Source organism: Papaver somniferum, unplaced genomic scaffold (genome assembly GCF_003573695.1).
Source record: "Papaver somniferum cultivar HN1 unplaced genomic scaffold, ASM357369v1 unplaced-scaffold_158, whole genome shotgun sequence".
Taxonomy (NCBI): domain Eukaryota; kingdom Viridiplantae; phylum Streptophyta; class Magnoliopsida; order Ranunculales; family Papaveraceae; genus Papaver; species Papaver somniferum.
In genome coordinates, this window is record NW_020625264.1 from 3,620,584 (window position 1) to 3,642,517 (window position 21,934).

Genomic DNA, 21,934 nt, shown 5'->3' on the forward strand with positions numbered 1-21,934 from the left:
TGCTGCCCCAAGTGTGGATATTGTCGCTCACAATGTTAGGTATCAACTCCGTTATTGTTATTGTTGTTGTTGATGATGCCGATGATGATAATGATATGTTCATAAATGCTTCCTTAAGTCAAGCCAAGACCCAACGCTTAAATTTGTTAGATTCCTAAAAAGAACATCTAAACTCCTCGTAATCTATATTCATTCGTAAGTAAATTATACGCACCTGTAATATATTTGATTGTTAGTTTTGTATGCGCTATGAAATATATCTACTTGAGAAATTGGTTAAGAATTCTCATGGTCCGCCGAACCAAGATTTTGTAAATAAAAAGGATTGATAAATTTTTTTAATAACTTTCCCTTATAAATGAAATAAAAAATAATTTAAGAATAGTCCGTTATAATTAGCCATTGTTATATTATGAACCTTGTAATTTAGTGGGGTCCATAAATAAGTAACAAGGATTTTGCTTAAAGATCTTATAACTTATTAGAAAACGGGTCGTCATTATCAGTTTTTTTTTTAAGTGGATCTATAAAATAGAGAATGGATAATCGTTATCTTTTCTTAAACCAGACAATTATTGTCCATCAACAGTACAAATAGAGAACACATCTCAAGCTTGGATCTATCCAAGATGACATGGAAAACGACTTTGAAACGATAGATTGGGAAGAACCGTAAGACCCGATGATCTGAATCTTCAACTCCAAAGCTTAATCAACCGATTCCTGGACTGCAATTGCTCCTACAGGATAAATTATATATTTCAATTATCATAAGGTTGTGTTTGACAGGAGTTAACTTCATGGAATTAACCATTTTTCCATGAATATGACATGTTTTCCTCCGTGTGATAAAAAATCTATTTCCACTAAATTATTAAAAAAAAAATGACAAGCTGCAATATATTTAAAATTTTAAACACCATTCCATAAAATTGCATGAAAAGTCTTTCCTGCCTCCTCGACAAGGTTTTTAGAGCGCGAAGCGAGGCGTGACTCGTTTTTCATTTCTACGAAGCAATGCGTATGTTGAATCATGAAGCGTCGTCTCATGGTTGATGTTTGAAGCAGATGCTTTCTTATCAAAATAAAATTAATTATTAGTGGTGAGTATATAATTTAGGATGATAATGTTTATATAAAGTTAATGTATATCCTAATATTATGAAAAATAAAAGCATGGTACAGTGGTTCACAATACTCCTGCTGAACATAATGTACGAGGTTTGAAACGCGAAGCGTGCGCTTTTAAAAATCATGCTATTCAGGATACTGATTCCATAAAAACATTTTTTGTGGTTTTCTACCCGAATCGAACTGGTCCAAACCGACAAAAAATATCCAGAAAACCAAAAACCAAGAAACCAAAAACCCGAGAAAATCGGTTCTAGGTAGTTGGTTTTGGTTTGATGTCACAAAAGAACCAAAAATCCAAAAAAACCAAACCAGAACTAAAACTGAGAGTTATAACCAAAAAAACTGGCAAAAACCATAATAATATGTAGCGAACTTTCCATCATAGTATGATATATATACACTTTAACGAGTATATCCATAAATAAAGAAAATATAAAAATGTATCTAATATTGAATATATAGGTATATAATTTTAATGAGTATACATGTAAATAAAGAAATTATAGTTCTAACTTTGGTGATTTGCTTTACAATTTTGACTCACGAGTTAAAAATGAAAATTTATTAAAAAATCCAAAAATCAAAAAAAGAAACCAAAAAAGCCGATAAAATGGTACTGATTTCTAATATTCTAAATGGAGCATGGTTTGGTTTAATTTTTAGTTACTTATAAGAGATATTGGTTTGGTCCGTGTGTTTCAGAAAACCAGACCGGACCATGGGCATCCCCCTACTTTAAGATGAACTTGGTGGGGTAGTAAGAATATAACTTCCATTGTAGCCGTTTGATTAAAATCGTGATCTTCATAGGTCCCGCTAAAATCTAATTAACTAAACTCCGCGTCACACGATATCGCATCTCACTCTTAAAGGATAAACTATGTGATTCCCACTATTTTAGAGGGCCAATAACGTCAAAGAAAAACATATATAATCCATTTTTCCTTTAGATAAAGGTATTAGGGTTTTAATCTCTTCTTCTCAGTCCGCCTCTGTGAAAACAAATCTAGGGTTTTCGAAGAAGAAGAAGAAGAAGATGGGTCACGCTAATGTCTGGAATTCTCACCCTAAGAACTACGGTCCTGGATCTCGTACTTGGTAAGAAAATGAACTACAGAACCTCTGATTTTCACTCTTTCCTGTGAATTTCTTTGCTCATTTTTTCATCAAAATCTAAGGTGTTTTTCGTTTTCACTGTAATTTTTTTCGATTTCTGAAATATGTGTTTAAATCATCTGTTGGTTGTGTAAATTGAGCTGTCGCTTGATTAAATCTAGTGTGATGAAGTGATTTATTAGGTGATAAGGCTCATACTTGCAGAGTTTAGTTATTGGAATCTCATTATAAGTTAAGGATTCAACTGTGGATTTCGTTTTTGCACTCTAATTATTTGTGTTTGAACTGGATTTATGGATTTGGTTGATTAAGTAATTAATCTAATAATTGTGGAATTTTAGGAAAAGTTATTGTTATTGGTTGAAAACTTAGCTGTGGATGTTGTTTTATGGGGAAGCAGCTCACGCTGGAAGCTCTCTCTATTTGTTTGCTCCAAACTGGTTGTGAATAGCTAATGGTTGTAGAGCTTTCACATGGGATGTGTGTTGAATGAGATTTGTAGATTATGGTTGTGTTGGTTGTGGGTTTGTTTTATTGTGATTAGGAGTGGATTTTGGGGATGATAATGGGTTTGGCTTATTGTTGAGTTGTAGGATGGTGTTTTTTTTATTTTGTTGTTGGAGGTTAATGACTAAGGAGCTAATTTGTTTGTGTTTGTATATTGGTTTGCAGCCGTGTGTGTGGGAATCCACATGCTATCATCAGAAAGTATGGACTGATGTGCTGCAGGCAGTGCTTCCGTAGCAATGCCAAGGAGATCGGTTTCATCAAGGTGAGCTGCCTACAAGCAATTGAGATTTTTCTGTAAATTTGTTTATACATGTTACGTGAGTTTTTGTGACAATTTCATAATATATGTAACATTTCATAGGTTGTGTTTTCTCAAAATTAAGTTCTGAATTGGTTTTTTATCCTGTACACGTCCCTTAGCACACTGGTATACTGACATTGTTTCTTACATTCTCAAAGTAGACCGTGATGTAGGATTTTGAATGGAATTTGTCATTTTGTTGTCTTTTGAGAAGTAAACAACTAGATTTATGATATTGTTTCTTGCTCTGTAACAATCCTGCGGCATCATTTTAGAGTGTTTTATTTGCTAGAAGCAAACTGGTTGCTGTTCTTAATTTGTTCTTGTACTGTTTTTATTTGCTAGAAGCAAACTGGTTGCTGTTCTTATTTTGTTCTTCTACTGTGCAAAACCATTAGCACACCAATTTTGTACTTCTCAAACTAGACTTATTGTAGGATTTTGAATTGATATACTTGTAGTTGTAGTTTCATTGTTTCAATTCATTTGGAACAACTTATTTCGTGTTGGGGGATGTGACTATGCAATGTTTTAGCTGTTTAGAGGTTGTATTTCCTAAACAGACTCATTGTTCTTAATTGTGTTCTCTTAATCTGCCCATAACCCTTACACCAACATAGTTCTTACGTTCTCAAGTTAGAACTACTGTACAGTTCTTAATGGAACTGACAAGATGCTTGTAGTTTTATTTTTTCTTTTCCTTTTGAGGACAAAGTAACTTGATTCATGCTACTGTTCTTTCTTCTGTAACAATCCTGCTGCATCATTGTAGAGGGTCTTATTGCTAGTAACAAACCAGCTGTTGTCTTGTACCTCCTGAATTAGACATATATGATAGTGTTTTAAATTGATCTGCTTCTGTTTTTAAGGGACTTTTGATTTTTTATTTCAATGTATTAACAAGCTGAGTTTCTTTGTTTTACAGTACCGTTAAGGAAGTATGGTTCTATCCATCAAGTACCTTATGATGGAGGAGGATAAAGGGAAAAAGCTGAAGTTACGTTTCTCTGGAAGGATGGGTTACTGAAATGAGTCTATACCTAGTAAAGTAGTTTTAGTTAGATCTGTTCGATTGATATTTAGAATTTGTAAGTTGAGGTGTTATTGACATCATTATTCCATGTTTTGATCCGAATGTTATGCTGGCTATCAACATCAGATTCTTATATTTTAATGTTGCATTTTAATGTTGCTCAGTCAGATCTTCTATGTCAGCTACTTTTTTCAACTTATAAATGTCTTTGTTACCAATTTAAGATGTCATTGTGGATTTTATATCAACCCCTGTGGATGCCAGTGTTGGAAGTCCAGTATTTCAGAAATTTATAGATGCAGAATTGGCAATAGTGTGTCTATATTGGATTGATATCCCACAGCATCTGGATAGTCTTGAGTGTTAACAGATTGTGTGATAGATAGATCTGCTGTTCTCTGGTAGAAGCTTGATATTCTGGTTGGGATCTAATATTGTGATTCTAGCTTTCTTCTTGGTGTATTGTCAGGAAAAATGCTTACTTTCTTAATGTTTCAAATTTGTGTGTTAAGGAATCTGATACATAAGAAATCTTAGATTAAACTCTGCAAATAGGATTGTCAAATTTGCAGGAGCTGAGATAAGTAGATGAAAAAATAGACCTACTCGGATTGAACAAATTCAAAGATCAATTCAACAGATTAATTTCTGTATTGAAATTTCATTCTTTGAATCCAGTTCATTCTGTAATCAGATGAGGTAGAATTCAGAGTTTACACAGTATTTTACTCTTGAACCAATTAGCCAAACATTTTTTTATTCCCGGTTCTTATTCTCTGTAAGAAACAACAACATTCAGTGATTTCTACTGCTGCTCTTATAACTTGTACAGTGAAAGGTGAACCTCACTGTGTGAATAGCTTTATGTCAAACTCAATCTCCATTCCGTTCTTCATGATGACTCCCTGGTTGTGATACAAAGTTTAGCAAGTCATCAAACGAAATTTAACTATATAATTAAAAATTCATTGAATGCAGTTTAAAGAGATGCAGAGCAGGAAAGAAAATAGCACCTTTTCTGTTATTATAGAATCTATAATGCTGGCGGGGGTCACATCAAAAGCTGGATTCCAAACTGAGATCCCTGATGCAGCAATTTGTTCGCCAAGCCCACCTTTAGTATTCAACAGCTCGTTTGCTGATCTTTCCTCAATAACAATTTGGTCCCCGGAAGAGAGGGAAAGATCAACAGAAGTCAAAGGAGCAGCTACATAAAATGGAATTCCATGATGCTTTGCATTAACAGCAAGACTGTAGGTTCCTATTTTATTAGCAGTGTCACCTACAACAGTTTGTAATAAAAACCATATGAAATTTCTGAAATGTAATGTAAAAGAATAACAGTTCAGCAATAAGGAAAAGATCGACAAGTTTTCTTTCAGATGTAGTTTCTAATTTACCATTTGCTGCAACACGGTCAGCTCCAACAATAACTGCTTGGACCTGCCCGGCCTTCATTAATGCAGCTGCTGCAGAATCTGCTATTAGTGTGGCAGGTATTTTATCATGTACCAATTCAAAAGCTGTTAGCCTAGACCCCTGCAGTTCAAAAAATGCACTGAACTGTCAGCTCGACGCCCTGCGGTTTTCTCATAACCGTATATGAATTTTATCTACTATGGATGCACTACAAGTACAACGCTCAAGAATTTCTTAACCTGGTTAAATGGCCGTGTTTCAGTGCAATAAGCATGTTCTAAGACTCCTTCAGCGTGAAGTGAACGAATGACACCCAGGGCAGTTCCATAACCGGCAGTTGCAAGACTGACAAAGAAAAAAAAAGTCAACATGAACTCCAAACATAGCCCAAGAAAAAGGACCAACAGAAGTCTCGAAAATTCCGAGTTACCTGCCAGTATTGCAGTGGGTTAAGACGGATATTTTCTTCGAGTCTGTCAGCCTGGCTTGGATAAGACTTGCTCCATAAGAACCAATAGCTTTGTTCGAGGCAACATCATCCTCGAGCATGGTTTCAGCAGCTTCAATGTAATCCTGAAATGTTAACATACACAATATTTCCTCGTTACAATTTGAGAACTAAAGATATCAACTGTAGTTCATGGTTAAAGTGATATAAATGCCACCAATTCATAACCCACTCAACAACATAAAAATTAAGGTCGTTTAGACAATAATATTTCTCCCTATTTGTATTGCGAAATTATTATATGAAAAAGTCTAAAAAGTGATCATAATGTATTACCTGGATAACCAAACTCCCTTCAGTAGACTTGGCAGCAGATGTTGATATAACCTCCTTAAGCTTAGTTGCAGCGTCTGACAGGTTTACAGCAGTCGGACGGCTGCAGAATTACAAATGTGATAATGTACGCAATGATTTCTCAATATTTGAATGCGCAAATAATATGTTCTGTGAAAATAAAAAAGAAGCTCAACAGCTTTAATCACCGTTGCAACAAATTTAACTAGAGAAGAACCTGGAAACAAGGTAGTCCAATTTGTCAATAAGAAAAGACGCTGCATCAACCGGACCCCCTCCATAAGGTTGCAAGTTGAACGCTTCAACAGCCAGAGAAAGAGCTGCAGCTATAGCAATTGCAGGTGCTCCACGAACCACCATATCCCTTATTGCATTCCTTCAACATATAAAGTTCAAATTTCAAAATCACAGGAATAAAATCTGTAGCCAAACCGTCACACTAAATACAACCAACGATTATTTCTCGAGAAAACAAAGACAACCAAGTCGACTCAAATAAGGTAACATAAACAACAAATTTCAATCTTCGATGAAACATACTATTGAGTTTTAATTAGACAAACTTTAATTGAACACTGTCAAGATCATCAGTATTAAACCAAGAGACTTCAATTATACTTACCCAACCTTTAACATAACCCTAAAAAGAAAATCGATAAAAAGCCTTTTAAGTTTTAACTAGATATCCCTCAATTACAATCTCTCAAGATCATCAATATTGAACCAACACAAACTCGAGTACGACAAATCATTACAACAACAATTGACCATATTTCCTCAATTTCTAGTAAATTATAAATCTGCACAATCAAAAATTTACCAGTCCAATTCCTGATTTCTCAATCAATTTTACTAACCCTAGACTAAATAAAACTACATTTCAAAAAAGTAAAAGAAAAAAATCTTACCATCCATCATTAGAATCAACAATATTCAAGTATGTTGTTTCAAGGGGGAGCTTCCTCTGCAAATAATCAAATCCAATTTATTCAGAATTTTGAAAAAAAAATAAAAATGAAAAACAGTGAGAGTGGAGATGATTAGAACCTGATCAAGAAGTTTAAGTGAACCACGTTCATAGCAGATAGCTTGAAGTGAGTTCTCTATAACAGCAGCAGCAGAAGACATTGTTAGTGATACTGATTGAGAGAAATGGAAAAAACCCTAATATTTGAAATGAATTTTTAGTATTCTGTTTTTCTGCTGAGTCCTCTCTTCTATTTATCACTTTCAGAATAGAATCTCAGTTTAAATGCCTTTCCCTTTCGGCACAAAAACTGCTTTTTCTGATATTTGGGCTTTATTACCTGGGCCTCCATAGTATTCCACATTACACACCTGAATGTCAATTGTGAAAACTACTACCAAACCCATTTATCAATTTCTCATCGAACTATGATTTTAGGCATACCAAAAACTTTCAAGGCATACAAAATAGTTTTTCCATCCTAGGTGATCTTATAAGGAGTGTCTACTGGATAGTTCAATTACCTATGTACCCTTGAACCTAAAATCAAAAAATAAACTATCCTAAACATCTCTTCTTCTTCCTCCAGCCAAACCACCTTCCTTTTCTCTCATATTTTTTTTCATCACTGTAATTAATTATCAATTCGTGAAAATTGGATCATCGGTTAAATTGAACTATATAATGGATCGTACAAAGAAAAAAGCAAACGTCAGGTGTTCTAAATCCTTTTCCAATCCATGAATTAAAGAAGAAGAACCAATTGAAGATGAAGGTGTAAAAACTATAATTGAACCAGAAATTGAATCGGAAATTCAACCATTTGAAGCTCCAAATACTGAAATGAGGATAAGAAGGTATTCCCTACAAATCCAATATTTTATTTGTTTTTTTATCATGGATTGAATGGGTTAAATTGCTAAAAACTTAGGTTTTTTGACGGTTACAGTAGCGGGTTCGGCTGATAATTGAGTTGAGTTTTGAGACGAACTGTTCTTGAAATTTCACCCTGAAAGTGTCTATGAACAGTTCGGCTAAACCGTAAATGTCAATTTTTAGCCGAACCCCAAAATATGTATTGAATACGTCCCAGAACAGTGTCAGGTTCGGCTAATACCTTGCAAACCTTCCCGGCCGAACCTGAGAAGTGAAATTTACCCCAGGTGGTTGTCAGGTTCGGCTGACTCGATTAGATCACTTTCAAGCCGAACCTCTCTCTGTAAACACTTCGAAAATATTGATTTGCAGGCTCTAGGTTCGGCTAGCTCGTGTTGTTGAGTTATTAGCCGAACCTTCTCTTTGCACACTCAATTTTTTCGACCTTGTTTTGGCCATAACTTTTTCGTCCGATGTCGGAATGACCTCATTTTCTTTGCGTTGTGTTTGTCTTTTCATTCTCTTGAAGTTGAAGATAATATCTAATTGATTTTAATGAGTTTAACACGGACCTTGGTATTCTCCATCATTAGACTTCACTTTCTTAACACTTTTAGTAATTTCAACTTTTTTTGTTTCGTTCATCCTATTAAAAGGCTGCACAATAGAAAACATATGTAATAAAAAGCCTAACCCCTAAATGTGTATGAATTTAAGTGTTTCATGGAAAATCAGTATCATGTTCGGCTAATGTGATTTTTTGAATATGAGCCGAACTTGGAAAAATATATAGTTCGGCTGATACGATATTTAGAGTGAGAACCGAACCTAACTCCCATGAATAAGTTCGGCTTGTTATTAGAGTTTAATATGAGCCGAACTAGGATCTTGCAAATAGGTTGGAAGTTGGAAAATGAAGGTTCGGCGTATAACATTAACAAATTCAGCTAGCCGAACTGTTCATCAATTTAGTGGGTTCGGCTTATATTTTTAAGCCGAACATAGTCCTGGTTCGCCGAACCATGATGAAAAATACAATTTTTTGATGATTTCAAGCTACAAAAGTGAGATTAAACATAAAATAGAAGTGTATATGTGTGTTAGAAGCATTGGGTTCCTCATCTATGTATTCATCATCTGGATTTGGCTCATAAAAATCATCATCTTGAGTTTGAGTTTGTGTAAAATCATTCTCATAATCTAAGAAATCAGCCATTTCTGGATTATTGTTGTTGTTGAGATGTATTTTCCTAGGTTTTTTAGATGAAGAATGACCCTTCTCATCCTCCATTGAATCAAGAGGAAAATTTTTCTCACTTTCTCCTTCTCCTTCTCAATAAAAAGTTTGATTTTTTTTCCCCAAATTTTTTCATCTAAACACACCTATATTATTCTGAAAATTATCTTAATCATTAAACAAAAGTTTTAATCACTAATCCAGATTACTAACACTAATACGTAAAGGGTAGATTTTCCATTAAAAAAATTTGGTTAAGGGGATTTCTGATTTTGTTATTTCACATCCTTTTTTTGTCTTTATTCAGTATGCTTAATAAGATTTCAGTATGCCTAAAATCATAGTTCTTCTCATCACCCTCAAACCCACGGGCGTGAAGCTTCACACGCGCACCCATTTTTCCTAGAAAAATTCTTAACAAACCCAGATTTAAAAGAAAATGGTTTTCCTTTTTTTTTTATCATTCTTCTTTCTTCTCCGTTTCTTTTTTTCTTTTCTGATTTTTCTAGAAACAGCCGATTCTCGACACTGAGTAGCTAACATGGGGATTTTTTTCAGCCGAAGAATTTCAATTTCATGAGCAGGTTTTTAGGTTTCATCGTTTTTTTGTGATTTGAAGATTTTTCTTCTTCTTTTTTTTGATTCGTTTTAATTAGATCTGGTTTCTAAACTTTATTGGAATACTCTTAGTTAATCGAAACCTTAAATCCTTTTTATAATTTTGTAATTGCTGCTGATATGCTCTTCTTATGATTTTGTAATTGTTGTTGGTGCTCATATTTAAGAATTTGTTGGGAACCTTGTTTCTCCATTGGAATCTCAAATTACGCTATTTGTTGGGAATCGGAATACTCCAATCAAATTGAGAATGCTCCAATCGTAGATAGTGACACAAATCTGTATGCTCCTCCTATTCTGAATATTTCCACATTCAAAAGGTAATTGATTTGTATTCCGTTGTCTTATAGCGACTGCTCTTGATTATTATTTTTTATGCTCTCGGTGGTACGATATCCTCAACTGTAATTAAATTTGCTGCACATGTATATTACTATGTGAATATTGCGCAATCTAGGAGAAGAAATATCAGTACTCCTTCATTCTTCAGCTAAACATGACAAATCCACCCACTGATTGGTGTTGTTAGTAGGACTAGTTGACAAATTAGAGCATATAATTTTATATTGTTGTCATTGACAGAAGTTATGGACTAATGCAACGAATGCTCAAAGTATACGTCTACAAAGAACTAAACCCGTCTTCTATTCGCTACTCCTCAAGGGAATTTATGCTTATGAAGCGGGTGGTTCACGAGACAGCTGGAAGGAAACAAAAAATCTATATTTAACGACCCTACAAAAGCTCACTTGTTTTAGTAGCAGAGCTCCATAACTTGTGGAGATGATTGAGTTGGTAAAAAAATGGTTGAATAATTCGTAATGCAGCCACGAAAATGGTTGCATAACCTGTTATGTATTTATAAAATTTGTTGCATAACTTGTTATGTAGTCCCGAAAATGATAGCATAACACGTTATATAACTATTAGTTTAGGTGCATGACAAGTTATGCAGCCTTTTTTTATGCATAGTTTGTTATGCAGTCAAGAGAATGGTTGTATAATACGTTATGCAGTTATTTTTTTTTTTACTACTGAAACCAACAAAAAAAAGGCTGCATAACTTGTCATGCACCTATAATAATATTTGCATAACATGTTATGCAGTCGAGAAAATGGATACATAAAGCATCGTGCAACCATATTTTTGTAAGTGAATTAAAAAAATTGATGAATAATCTTTTATGCATCGAAGGAAATGGATGCATAACATGTTATGCATAAATTAATAGATGCATAATGCATTATACATCAATTTTTTATGTACGCACTAATACAATGGCTACATAACTTGTTATAGATGCATAACTTTGTTATGCAGATGCATAATTTGTTATGCAGTGGAGAAAATGGTTGCATAATTCGTTATGTGTCTGAATAATGCATTATGCATCCTTTTTGGTGGCTGCATAATGGTTATGTATCAAATTTTCGAAATTTTTTGCCTAAAATGATGATCACCTCCGATTTTTTCGTGAAAAACAAAATTTGATATTGTTGTTTGTACTCGTTGTGTAGCTCTCTTAAAAGGATTTCCAAAGATATAAAATTTGTAAAATTCCAAGGCGCGGATTTTTAGATATGTTATATTCAAGTTGCGTTGCCAATTATACCCCTGAAAAATTAGACTGCATAACGAGTTATGCCTGAAAAAATAGTATGCATAACTAGTTATGTATTGATTCTTAATAATTTCGAATAATTTTGGATGTCAAGATATCTAAAATTAATTGTGGGCATGACAATAAGAATATTATTTCTTTCGGACATGCGCCTAAGTTTTCCTTGGTACCATTAAAGACGACATTATACGTAACGAAATGTACTAATTTTTTGCGAGAATGTAATGTAGAGTGAAAAAATTATTGCTGAAAAAATATCGGTTCATGAATATTATTTCGTGGGGAAAGGAAAAAAATGGCGTCCAAAATGTCAAGATAGTGTCCGTCTAAGCATGCAAAACGTCAAAATGTCAACGACACTGTCAATCCAAGCATGTGAAGGGATTTTTTTTTAATGTGGTGGTGTCTTCTGTATGTCAGAGTTGTGTGTCATCGTGTTATCATTTGTGTATTGAATGAGGCACTAATTGATGATTATTACATTAATCATTTAAAGAAGGAATCCCAAATTTCCAGCTACTATTAATCTAATCAGAGTTGACTGGTGGTTGGTGGCCTTTGGAAGGTCCAAGTTGCTTTACAAGGTCATTGTCTGAGACTCGCGAGTGATTTCATTATAAAAATTGTGTAATATTTTAAGAGTGTATTGACTTTTTGAAACAAAATTTACTCATCTTTTACACTGAAGTGCAGAGTTAGCATATAAAAAAGACGTTCCATATCCGTTAATTCCTTTTCACCTGGGAAGCACCGACACACGACACGGACACGACACGACACGGACACGAGGACCGGCAATTTTTCAAAATACTAGGACACGGACACGTATATATATAAATATTTTCATTAAATTATATATGTTTGTCCCCATTCCTAACATAAAAGATTAAGCATTTACCTGTCTAAATGTTCCATCCTTCCAGGAGAACATAGATATCCATTATCAACAAAAGGTTATATAGACATTTACTAGTCTATATATGCATATCAACAAAAAATTAGAAGGCTTTGCAAAAGGGAGTAAAGTCCTTTCCGCGACATTTACTAGTCTATATATATACATATCAACAAAAAATTAGAAGGCTTCGCAAAGGGGAGTGAAGTCCTTCCCGCAACTTCATGAACCAAATACTAGCCCAAAAAACAAGGATCCTCCAAGTATGATGTGAATGTCGCTACATCCAGGATCCAGCTGTAGAAATTTAAAACAAAGAATTGACATAAATGAAACTTGCCAGAGTTTGTAAGAGTGCAGGGCTACTTGTAGAAGGTCAGTTTAAACACAAATTTTAGGGGGAATTCACATCATAAAACAAAGAATTGGCATGATAGTAACTAAAATTTTAGAATAAAACAAATCAAGGAGATGGACAGTTACCTGGTCACCAAAAAATAACGTCAACAGTCAAACCAGGGGGTATAGCTCCTCCACATTAGCTTCATTATCATCCAATATCATGCGTTCCATCTCTGGCTCATTAAGAGAAAGATCAGCAACTTCAAGTACACCAACGGTACCATCCATAGTATCAAAAGAATCACCTCCAATGTCCCACATTCTTGTATCCCCTAGCAAGTATTCTGGGCTTCGTCTTGATAAGAGACGAAGATTAGTATGAACAAATACCAAATCTTCACCTCTTTGTGGAGTAATTTTATTTCTCTTCACAGAATTTATGAAACTATACGTACTCCAGTTTCTCTCACTACAAGAAGATGAACAAGGTTGGCCAAGCAACATGAGTGCTTTTTGCTGAAGTAAAGGAGCATACACCCCATAAGTGACCCACCACACATAAGGATTCATACTCCATCTATCATTTATGGTATTTGCATTTGCAAATTCTTCACGGCAAGATGAAAACTTAGCATACTCAATGTTAACTTCTCTTAACTCATCCGCATCGTAATACCTCTCGAAACACTTCAATCTTTGACCTGCAATCAAAAGATCTCTATGTGGTGGAACACGCCCTGGACGTTCATCAAGCCACTGACGACTATAATACCTATGTTGTTTCAATTATGATTTTAATATAATTTTTTTTAACACTTAACTCAGCTGACCAGAAAATATAAATAAGCGATTGCATATTTTACACTGTCATACATACCTTGGGTTCAATGAATGTGCCAAAGAGTAAAGCAGTGTGCTACTTTTACTCCAACGATCTGTTAAAATCCCGTCCACCACCATATGAAATGGTGAAATATCATATTCTTGTAAGCCCTCGTGGCGATGTATAATGCTCTTTACCTCATCTATCATTCGATCCCACCTTTCATAAACCAAGTGAAGACAAGGCTCGTCTGTGTCGCATAATCTAAGCATTTCTATGATAGGTTTTGTAAAATCAATAACATACTGCAAAGTGTTCCACCAATAATCATCCAACAACTTTTCTTTTATAAATAATGCTTGATTAGGATCATCATCTTTATATGATGACCATTGATTGCAAATTACCAAGTTACGGAGTCCTTGCTTCACATCTTTAAATCTTTGAAGCATTATAATACTAGAGGCAAAACGTGTCTCTGCAAGTGTGAATAATTTTAACTCCACATGTTCATTAAACATGGCTAATCTCATGGAATGTTTAGTGATGAAGTTTCTGATCAGTACCACCTCATCAATAATTTCACTAATCCAAGCACACCCTTCACATACTAAAACATTAGTTCGAATATCTCTCGGATGACATATATTCTTTAAAGCAAGGTTTAGTGTGTGGACTACACATGGAGTCCAAAAAATGTGTTTAAACTGACCTTCTACAAGTAGCCCTGCACTCTTACAAACTGGTGCATTGTCCGTGATTACTTGCACAATATTCTGATGCCCAACTTTCGTAATTGTCTCAATGATCAACTTAGAAATGTACTCTTTGTCCTTCACTGACCCTTGAGTGTTGACTGCTTTAATAAACATTGCACCAGCCTCTGAAACAGCCATAAAGTTCATGAGGGGTCTTCGTTGTTCGTCGGTCCATCCATCGGTCACAATACTCACACCTTTTTCTTTCCAAGTGCTCTTAATTGGTTCTAGCTCTTTCTCAACATGTTCTCTTTCCTTCCGTAAAAGAGTTGTTCTTAGTTTATTATAACCCGGCGGAATATAACCTTGAATGCTTTTACTATCTGATGTAGCCAAATTAAATGCAACTTTATAATATGGACACCTAGCAAGATGGAATGGCAAGCCAGCTGCATAAAACAACCGTGCAATTATGCTATCCATTTCTTCACGTCTGGCAGCATTATACAATTTCTCTATTGGGCTCTCAACCCCTATTTTCTTCTTCCTAGGATCTTCAACAAGTGATGAAGAATTTGACGCAAAAGAAGAACCACTACCTGATCCACATGTTGGCAGAGGCACACTTTTAAACTTAGATGCTTTTGCTCTGGCCTCAGCTTCATCACTCAATTGTTTCATTTCCTGAAGTTTATGTTCTCTGACCTTTGGACATATTCTAATTCCAGAGCCTGGAATCTTTAACAAATGTGCTTTCACTCTTGAATATGAACCCGAATATGGAACTTGACAGTGGTTACATACAAAATTCCAATTACCACCACCTTTAACTTTATCCTTCTTAGCCACATATCTTCATAGCGGAGTAGTGCTTAAAACCTCTTCGCTCATATCTGGCTATCTGCATCAAAATTAAAGAGATGATAGCCATCAAAATACAAGCATAAAATCATTACAAGCAGAAAATTAAAAGATAAATTATAAGTATTATATATAAAGCTCAAATTCAATGAACAACCAAAAATACCCCCAAAGGCCCCAAAAAAAACCCTAAAACCTACACAGTAGACAATACACATGATCCCCACCACTAAAATCAAAACAAAACCCAAATTCACCAAATACAGCAACAACCCAAATTCACAATAGATTGAAAATAGAACAAAAAAATCAATAACTCAACAAAATCATGCAAATCAGAAGGAAGAAGGGAGAGTAAAAGAAAGAGAACATACCTTCAAATTCAATGTAAACAACTAAGAGATAAAGCCAGAACAACTAGCAAATGATTGTAAAAAACTAAATAAGTTGATTTTCGGATGATCAACTTAGATCTGAGAAGAGAAGAGAAGAGTAAAGGTGAGGGAGACTGTGGGAAGGGGTATTCTTCTGAGAGTAGAAGATAGACGAGTTTTGATAAATTTTTTTTTTTTTGGAATTTAAGATATAGGGTAACATATGCATCTGACGTGCGTCCGAGTGTGTCCGATGTGTGTCCAATGTGCATCCAACGTGCGTCAAGTGAGGACACGGATTTTGATGCATCCGACACGCGTCGTGTGGGCGTCATGTGTCCATAGTGCGTCCGACACGAACACGGAAACGAATCTGATGTGTCCGTGCTTCCCAGCTTTTCACAAGAAGAAGACATGGCCAAAAAACCAAAAGTAAAGCAAATGCAGAAAAATGTCAAACTGCTAGATCTCGAAAGGGATGTCTTGTCATTTCATTTTTCGAGTACAACAGTACCTACACTGGTATCTGTGAACTGTTGTCTACTACGGTTAGAACAACATGATTTTTGTTGCGCTAAAACCTTGCGGAAGCGATTTGCACAGCTACACAATGATACTCCAAATATTGCAAAGAACACAAAGTAGAAAAAAAAGAGACGAAAATTTAACGAGGTTGAATCCTCGGGAAAAATAAGAGATTTATATATTATCGTTTGGGAGAAAACATATAAACCCTAAGAGAGAAAGAAGAATTTTTTGGTGTGTCTTTCTAGGTTCTCTACTAGGCTATTTATATACACATAGGTAGGGATTAGGGTTCCATAACTGAGCTAATAAGTTCCTAGTGTTTAGGATCAAGAAAGCTAATTAAGAGTTATCTTAACTCTTAATCCTAATCTAACTTGGTGACCGACTAAAATTTGGTTTATTCCAAATTAGTCTCACCGACTTGGAGAGTTTTAGTTTCTCCAAACTCTTATACACCGACCTATTCAACGATTCTCCACCTCGGATCATGCATTCATGCATGAGACGATCAATAACAAAATTACCTTCGTCTTCCAACGTCGATTGCGCCATAGGCTGCTTACGTATCCTTTGCAAGGAATCAAACCGACCGTAGTTCACTCAATGGCCTTACTAGAAGGCCTCCACCAGGTTCCTAAGAACCTATACCCCCAAGGGTCTCACTAAACCGGAAGAATGTGGATCAATTTCGAGCAATGACGAAACTTGACCCCAGATACTACTTTCGTTAACATATTAGATGGATTGTCTTTGGTATCGATCTTCAAAAGTAGAATGTCTTCTTCTTCAGAATTTCTCTAACAAAGTGAAATCAAACATCTATATGTTTGGTTCTGGCATGATGCACTTGATTCTTAGACAAGTAAATTGCACTAAGACTATCACAATGCACATGCAGTTGTTCCCGCACAACACCCAAGTCATCTAGCAAACCCTGTAACCATATAGCCTCCTTAAATGCTTCAGTCACTGCCATATACTCCGCTTCAGTAGTTGAGAGAGCCACATTAGACTGCAAAATCGATCTCCAACTAACCGGTGCTCCAGCTAAGGTAAATACATACCCTGTAGTTAAACGCCTCTTGTCCAAATCACCAGCATAGTCAGAATCCACATAACCAACACATAGCTGATTGTTCCCATCATCATTCACAAACTCCAAGCCAACATCAATAGTACCATAAAGATACCTCAAAATCCGTTTCACAGCTTGCCAATGTCCTTTACCAGGATTATGCATATAACGGCTGATCATACTTACTCCATGTGAAATATCCGGCCTTGTACATACCATCGCATACATCAAGCTACCAACAACACTATCATATGGGACTTTGGCCATATACTCACGCTCTTCTTCAGTAGTGGGAGACATATCAAAACTCAACTTAAAATGAGGACCAAGGGGAGTACTTACAGATTTAGTTCCTTCGCAGATACCAAATTTCTTTAACACTTTCTTCAAGTATGCCTTTTGAGACAAACAAACTTTACCCTTCTTTCTGTCACGTTGAATCTCCATGCCAAGAATCTTCTTAGCTTCTCCCAGATCTTTCATCTCGAACTCAGTTGACAATTTTTGCTTCAAATTATCAATCTCTTTCTTGTTATTCGATGCTATCACATATCATCGACATACAAGAGAAAATATATGAAAGACCCATCACGTAGCTTCTTGAAGTATACACAATGGTCATAGTGACTTCTTGTGTATGTCTGGCCAATCATAAACTGATCAAATCGCTTATACCACTGTCTTGGAGACTGTTTCAGCCCATACAACGATTTCTTCAGCTTGCATACACAATCTTCTCTTCCAGCAACTTTGAACCCACTCGGCTGAGTCATATAAATCTCCCCTTCTAGATCACCATGTAAGAACGCCGTCTTCACATCTCGCTGAACTAGGTCTAAATCATATTGTCCTACCAAGGCCAACAAAATTCGGATTGATGAGTGTTTCACAACTGGAGAGAACACCTCATTGTAGTCAATCCCTTCCTTTTGGGCATAACCTTTTGCAACTAACCTTTCCTTGTAGCGTACTTGATTCATCTGAGATACTTCTTTCTTAGCATATACCCATTTGCACCCAATGGCCTTCTTACCGTTCGGAAGCTTCGTAAGAATCCATGTGCCATTCTTGTAAAGATACTCCATCTTATCCTGCATAACAGATTCCCATTCTTTATGCTCTACACTGTATATAACTTCAAAATAGGTATTAGGAATACCTTCTTCAACAAGTGGTAATGCATAAGCTATAAAATCATTCATCCAACCAGGTTTCCTGATTGATCTTCTCGGTTTGCTGGTTGCTATGGTCTCAGTGACCGTAGCTTCTGTATCTTCCACTGCTTCATGTTCCTCTTCATAAACATCGTCACTATCATTTGGAACTTCAGTAGTTACCTCCCTTGTAGACGTCACGCCTTCGGAAGTAGTCGTAACAGATACATACTTAGCTGGAATTAGTGGAGTTGCATCAATCTCCACCCGCTGCAAAGGCTCACTAGTATTGGTGCTTCTGTTCTCCACCTGCTGAGAACCCCAAGACTTTACCATAGACGCTTCATCAAATGTAACATCTCTACTCATGACTATCTTCTTCTCTACTGGATTCCAAATTTTGAACCCTTTCACTCCTTTCTTCACACCCTTAAATATGCCTTTAACATGGAGCAATTGTGTATGTGCCGTTCAGAAGTTTTACGGAAGAAAATCCTATTGGATATGTTTTATAGAAAAACTCTTTCCTTCCTGTCATATGCCTTAATGCCCCTGTATCAAGTATCCACTTACTAGAAATCTTTTCCTTGAAACCATCATTATTCAAAGAATTAGGCATATTCATAATAGCTTCCCATTGTGCATCAGTGAGAGTATTAACAAGTGGTAATCGATCTTGTGATGAAAAATAACTTCCATTTGAATTCACATGAATATTCATAACTGCGGTATTAACTACAATTTTTCCATCTTGTTCATAATTATCGTCATTCAGTTTCACTGTGTCACTTACATCCTTCAAAACATACGGGTATGATGATTTCTTCGATAAAATTGAATCAATTTCAAGTTCACCATTAGAAGTTGATTCTTCCCAAGACATGACGCTAAAATAAAGATTAACTTCTGATTTTCAATTATCTAGGTTATTTCTATTCTGGCTCAGATGCTATGAAACGATAAGATAGAGAAATAAAGATTTTATATTATCAAAAGCCTGAAGATACAACTATGGTTCTCTCAGGCTAAAAAGGGGAAAAACCCAAAATCCAATTTACATAAAAATAAAATCTTTCCTAACTAACATGTTTCCTAAGCATATATACAATATACACATATCTCTCGATAAATATACACATATCTCCCAATAAAGAGACATTGTATGAACACATGGCCGTCTTTGAGTGCTTAAAATATCTTGGGTGATGTTCGCAGCATACGATACATAAAACCGCAATGTTGCATATGGAGAAGTTGAATTATTCCACTTAAATATGGAATCCGACGATCTAGACGAGATTAAACCTTGTAATACACGTCGTACGTTCACACTTCACAAGGCAGTCTTATATAGCTGTATGCTTAAAAGATTACAGCGTGATAATTGCAACATGTCTGCAATATGCACTCAAAATAAAAACTTCTTGGGTCAAGAACTTAACTGAATGTAATGTAGGGCACTTTTTGGCAGGAACGTACCATACTTTGTTTAACAACTAATTTGAATGAGTTGGTAAGTAATTATAATAAGGAAAAATTGGGAATATGCCACAAAATCCAGTGTCATCTTGGAAATATGTCCCGATATTTCAGTTCATGGTAATATGCCCGAGCCGTCTAACTTCTCATCCGAGGACGATAAGAAGTCAATATATGCACACGCGTGAACTAACACATGCGACGAAAAGACTTATAGACCCTTCTATTTCATGTGTAAACCACACGGATACAATCCAACCATATTCTATTATTCTCCTTGGTCTTGTTCCCAGCATTGGCTTCCGATCCATAAAAAAAAAGAAAAAAGATTTAAAAGCATATCTAAAAAAAAGAAAAGAAAACAGCATCACCTGGATCATGTTTTGATGAAGGAAGTTTGAATATCTCCATAAATCAATTCAAAATCACCCAACGAAAATCCAATGTATTCTCCTGTTCCTCCTCCATTAGCAATGACACCATGATCATGTTCTTTTCCGTAGAATCATTGTCTATGACGAAGAAACAAAAATAAATATGAAAACATCATCCATTCACATTACTTTGGTATTAAACAATTATTATGAAAATCCCAATTTCATTTAAGAACCTTAATTGCATCTGAAAACCCTAAAATTCCAATCGATGAAATCAAAGTGATAAAACTACAATTTGACATTATTAACAAGTATCCATTCGTCGTTTAAAGAAGAAATCATTATAAATGAAATTGGGATTATTTCCCTCCCATTACGATGTATTTATTATTTCCTCTTCCATTGTTGACCTACTAATTTCCATTAAAATACAGTGCGTTTATTGTTTTTTCTTCGATTGTTAATACAGTAAACTTAAAAGAAAGCTCTGGTTCAAAACCCTAATCTCCAATTTAAGTTTACCCAGACGTTACTGCAAAAAATTTCAGATTTTTTTCCCCAGATTTTCGACGAATTTGAACTGATAAAATTGATGTTGGGAGTTGATCATAAAGTTATCTTGAGTTTTGTGATGAAGGGTTTCGTCATTTGTCTTCAAAATTTGTCAAAACAAATTCACCAAAATTCACCATTTTTCCTTCTTCAAAACTCAAAAAATCAAGTTTTGATTTGCAAAAAATTAATGTTTGAATTAGTCTAATCGATTCACTAAGACTGATTAGTTAGCTTAATCAATTTAATTAGCACTAATCAAATTAAGAGTAGATTAGACATTAGAAAAAAATATAGATAAGGGGTCATATAGGTTGTTATTTCATGACCCAAAAAGCCCCCAAAAACCCATCCTTTTTAACCCCCAATAATAGGATTCAAAATAAAAAGCACCATTAACCCCACTATACATGACCAAGTTTTGGATTGATTTGATCGATCAATCTCTCTATTCTTAATTATATTAAAATGACAATTTTGTTGTCCCACTATTAGCTTAAATTAGAAACTTGAATTTATAAAAGGGAAATAAATAGTATTTTTGAGTTTTTTAGAATGCTAGAGAAGAAGTCTGATCGAGGAATCCAATCTATTTCTGCTCAAGAAAATGTAGAATGACAAGTTCACTTAATGTATTCCAAACTTGGGTGTTGGCATTTTTTTTCCAAACCATGTTCCAAGGTTTCTTCAAAGATAATTTGGAATCTAAACTAAAATGTCTAGATTTAGTTTTACATGATTTACTTCTAAGCTTTATCTGCTACCTAGACATTATTGCTTTGTTGTTCTGATTTTCAGGTATGTAGAATTAAAATGTATGTCGGATTTGAGTTTCGATGACTAAGGATTTGTGAATTTGTAATTGCAGGCCAGTGGCAACAAGTATTCACATGAGCTAGTGAAGCTCATAGAGATTATAAATCCTCAAAACAAAGCAGGAAGAATCACAGTTATTGCAAGAACGGGAGCAAAAAACCTGCGAGTCGGGCGATTGGGAAATCAGGGAAAATCGTGACAAGGATTTATTAAGGTGTTGTCGCAGTTCTTTCTTTTAGCATCCTCTTGTTTTGTTATTCAGATTGAATGCTGTAGACTAGAGACCTGAAGGGTATGCTACTTTATCAATCTTTTCTCCTTGACA

The 21,934-nt window shown here is 35.2% G+C and overlaps 3 protein-coding genes across 3 annotated transcripts; 1 reads left to right on the plus strand and 2 right to left on the minus strand.

The window, feature by feature from the left end:
* Positions 1–2,042: 2,042 nt before the first annotated feature.
* On the plus strand, positions 2,043–4,312 carry LOC113337171 (40S ribosomal protein S29). Its single transcript, XM_026582868.1, has 3 exons — positions 2,043–2,232; positions 2,923–3,022; positions 3,987–4,312. The coding sequence occupies exons 1-3, from the start codon at positions 2,171–2,173 to the stop codon at positions 3,993–3,995; spliced, it is 171 nt and encodes a 56-aa protein (XP_026438653.1). The 5' UTR covers positions 2,043–2,170; the 3' UTR covers positions 3,996–4,312.
* Positions 4,313–4,683: 371 nt separating this feature from the next.
* LOC113337170 (methylthioribose-1-phosphate isomerase-like) lies at positions 4,684–7,543 on the minus strand. The gene is made up of 9 exons (XM_026582867.1): positions 7,363–7,543; positions 7,224–7,279; positions 6,533–6,691; positions 6,298–6,397; positions 5,944–6,086; positions 5,753–5,858; positions 5,495–5,633; positions 5,108–5,376; positions 4,684–4,999 (listed from the first exon to the last, which is right to left on the minus strand). Exons 1-9 carry the CDS (start codon positions 7,441–7,443, stop codon positions 4,940–4,942), a joined length of 1,113 nt encoding a protein of 370 aa, XP_026438652.1. The 5' UTR covers positions 7,444–7,543; the 3' UTR covers positions 4,684–4,939.
* A 5,497-nt stretch (positions 7,544–13,040) lies between these two features.
* Positions 13,041–16,708, minus strand: LOC113337203. Its single transcript, XM_026582904.1, has 3 exons — positions 16,617–16,708; positions 13,750–15,246; positions 13,041–13,644 (listed from the first exon to the last, which is right to left on the minus strand). The coding sequence occupies exons 1-3, from the start codon at positions 16,706–16,708 to the stop codon at positions 13,041–13,043; spliced, it is 2,193 nt and encodes a 730-aa protein (XP_026438689.1).
* Between the last annotated feature and the right edge of the window lie 5,226 nt (positions 16,709–21,934).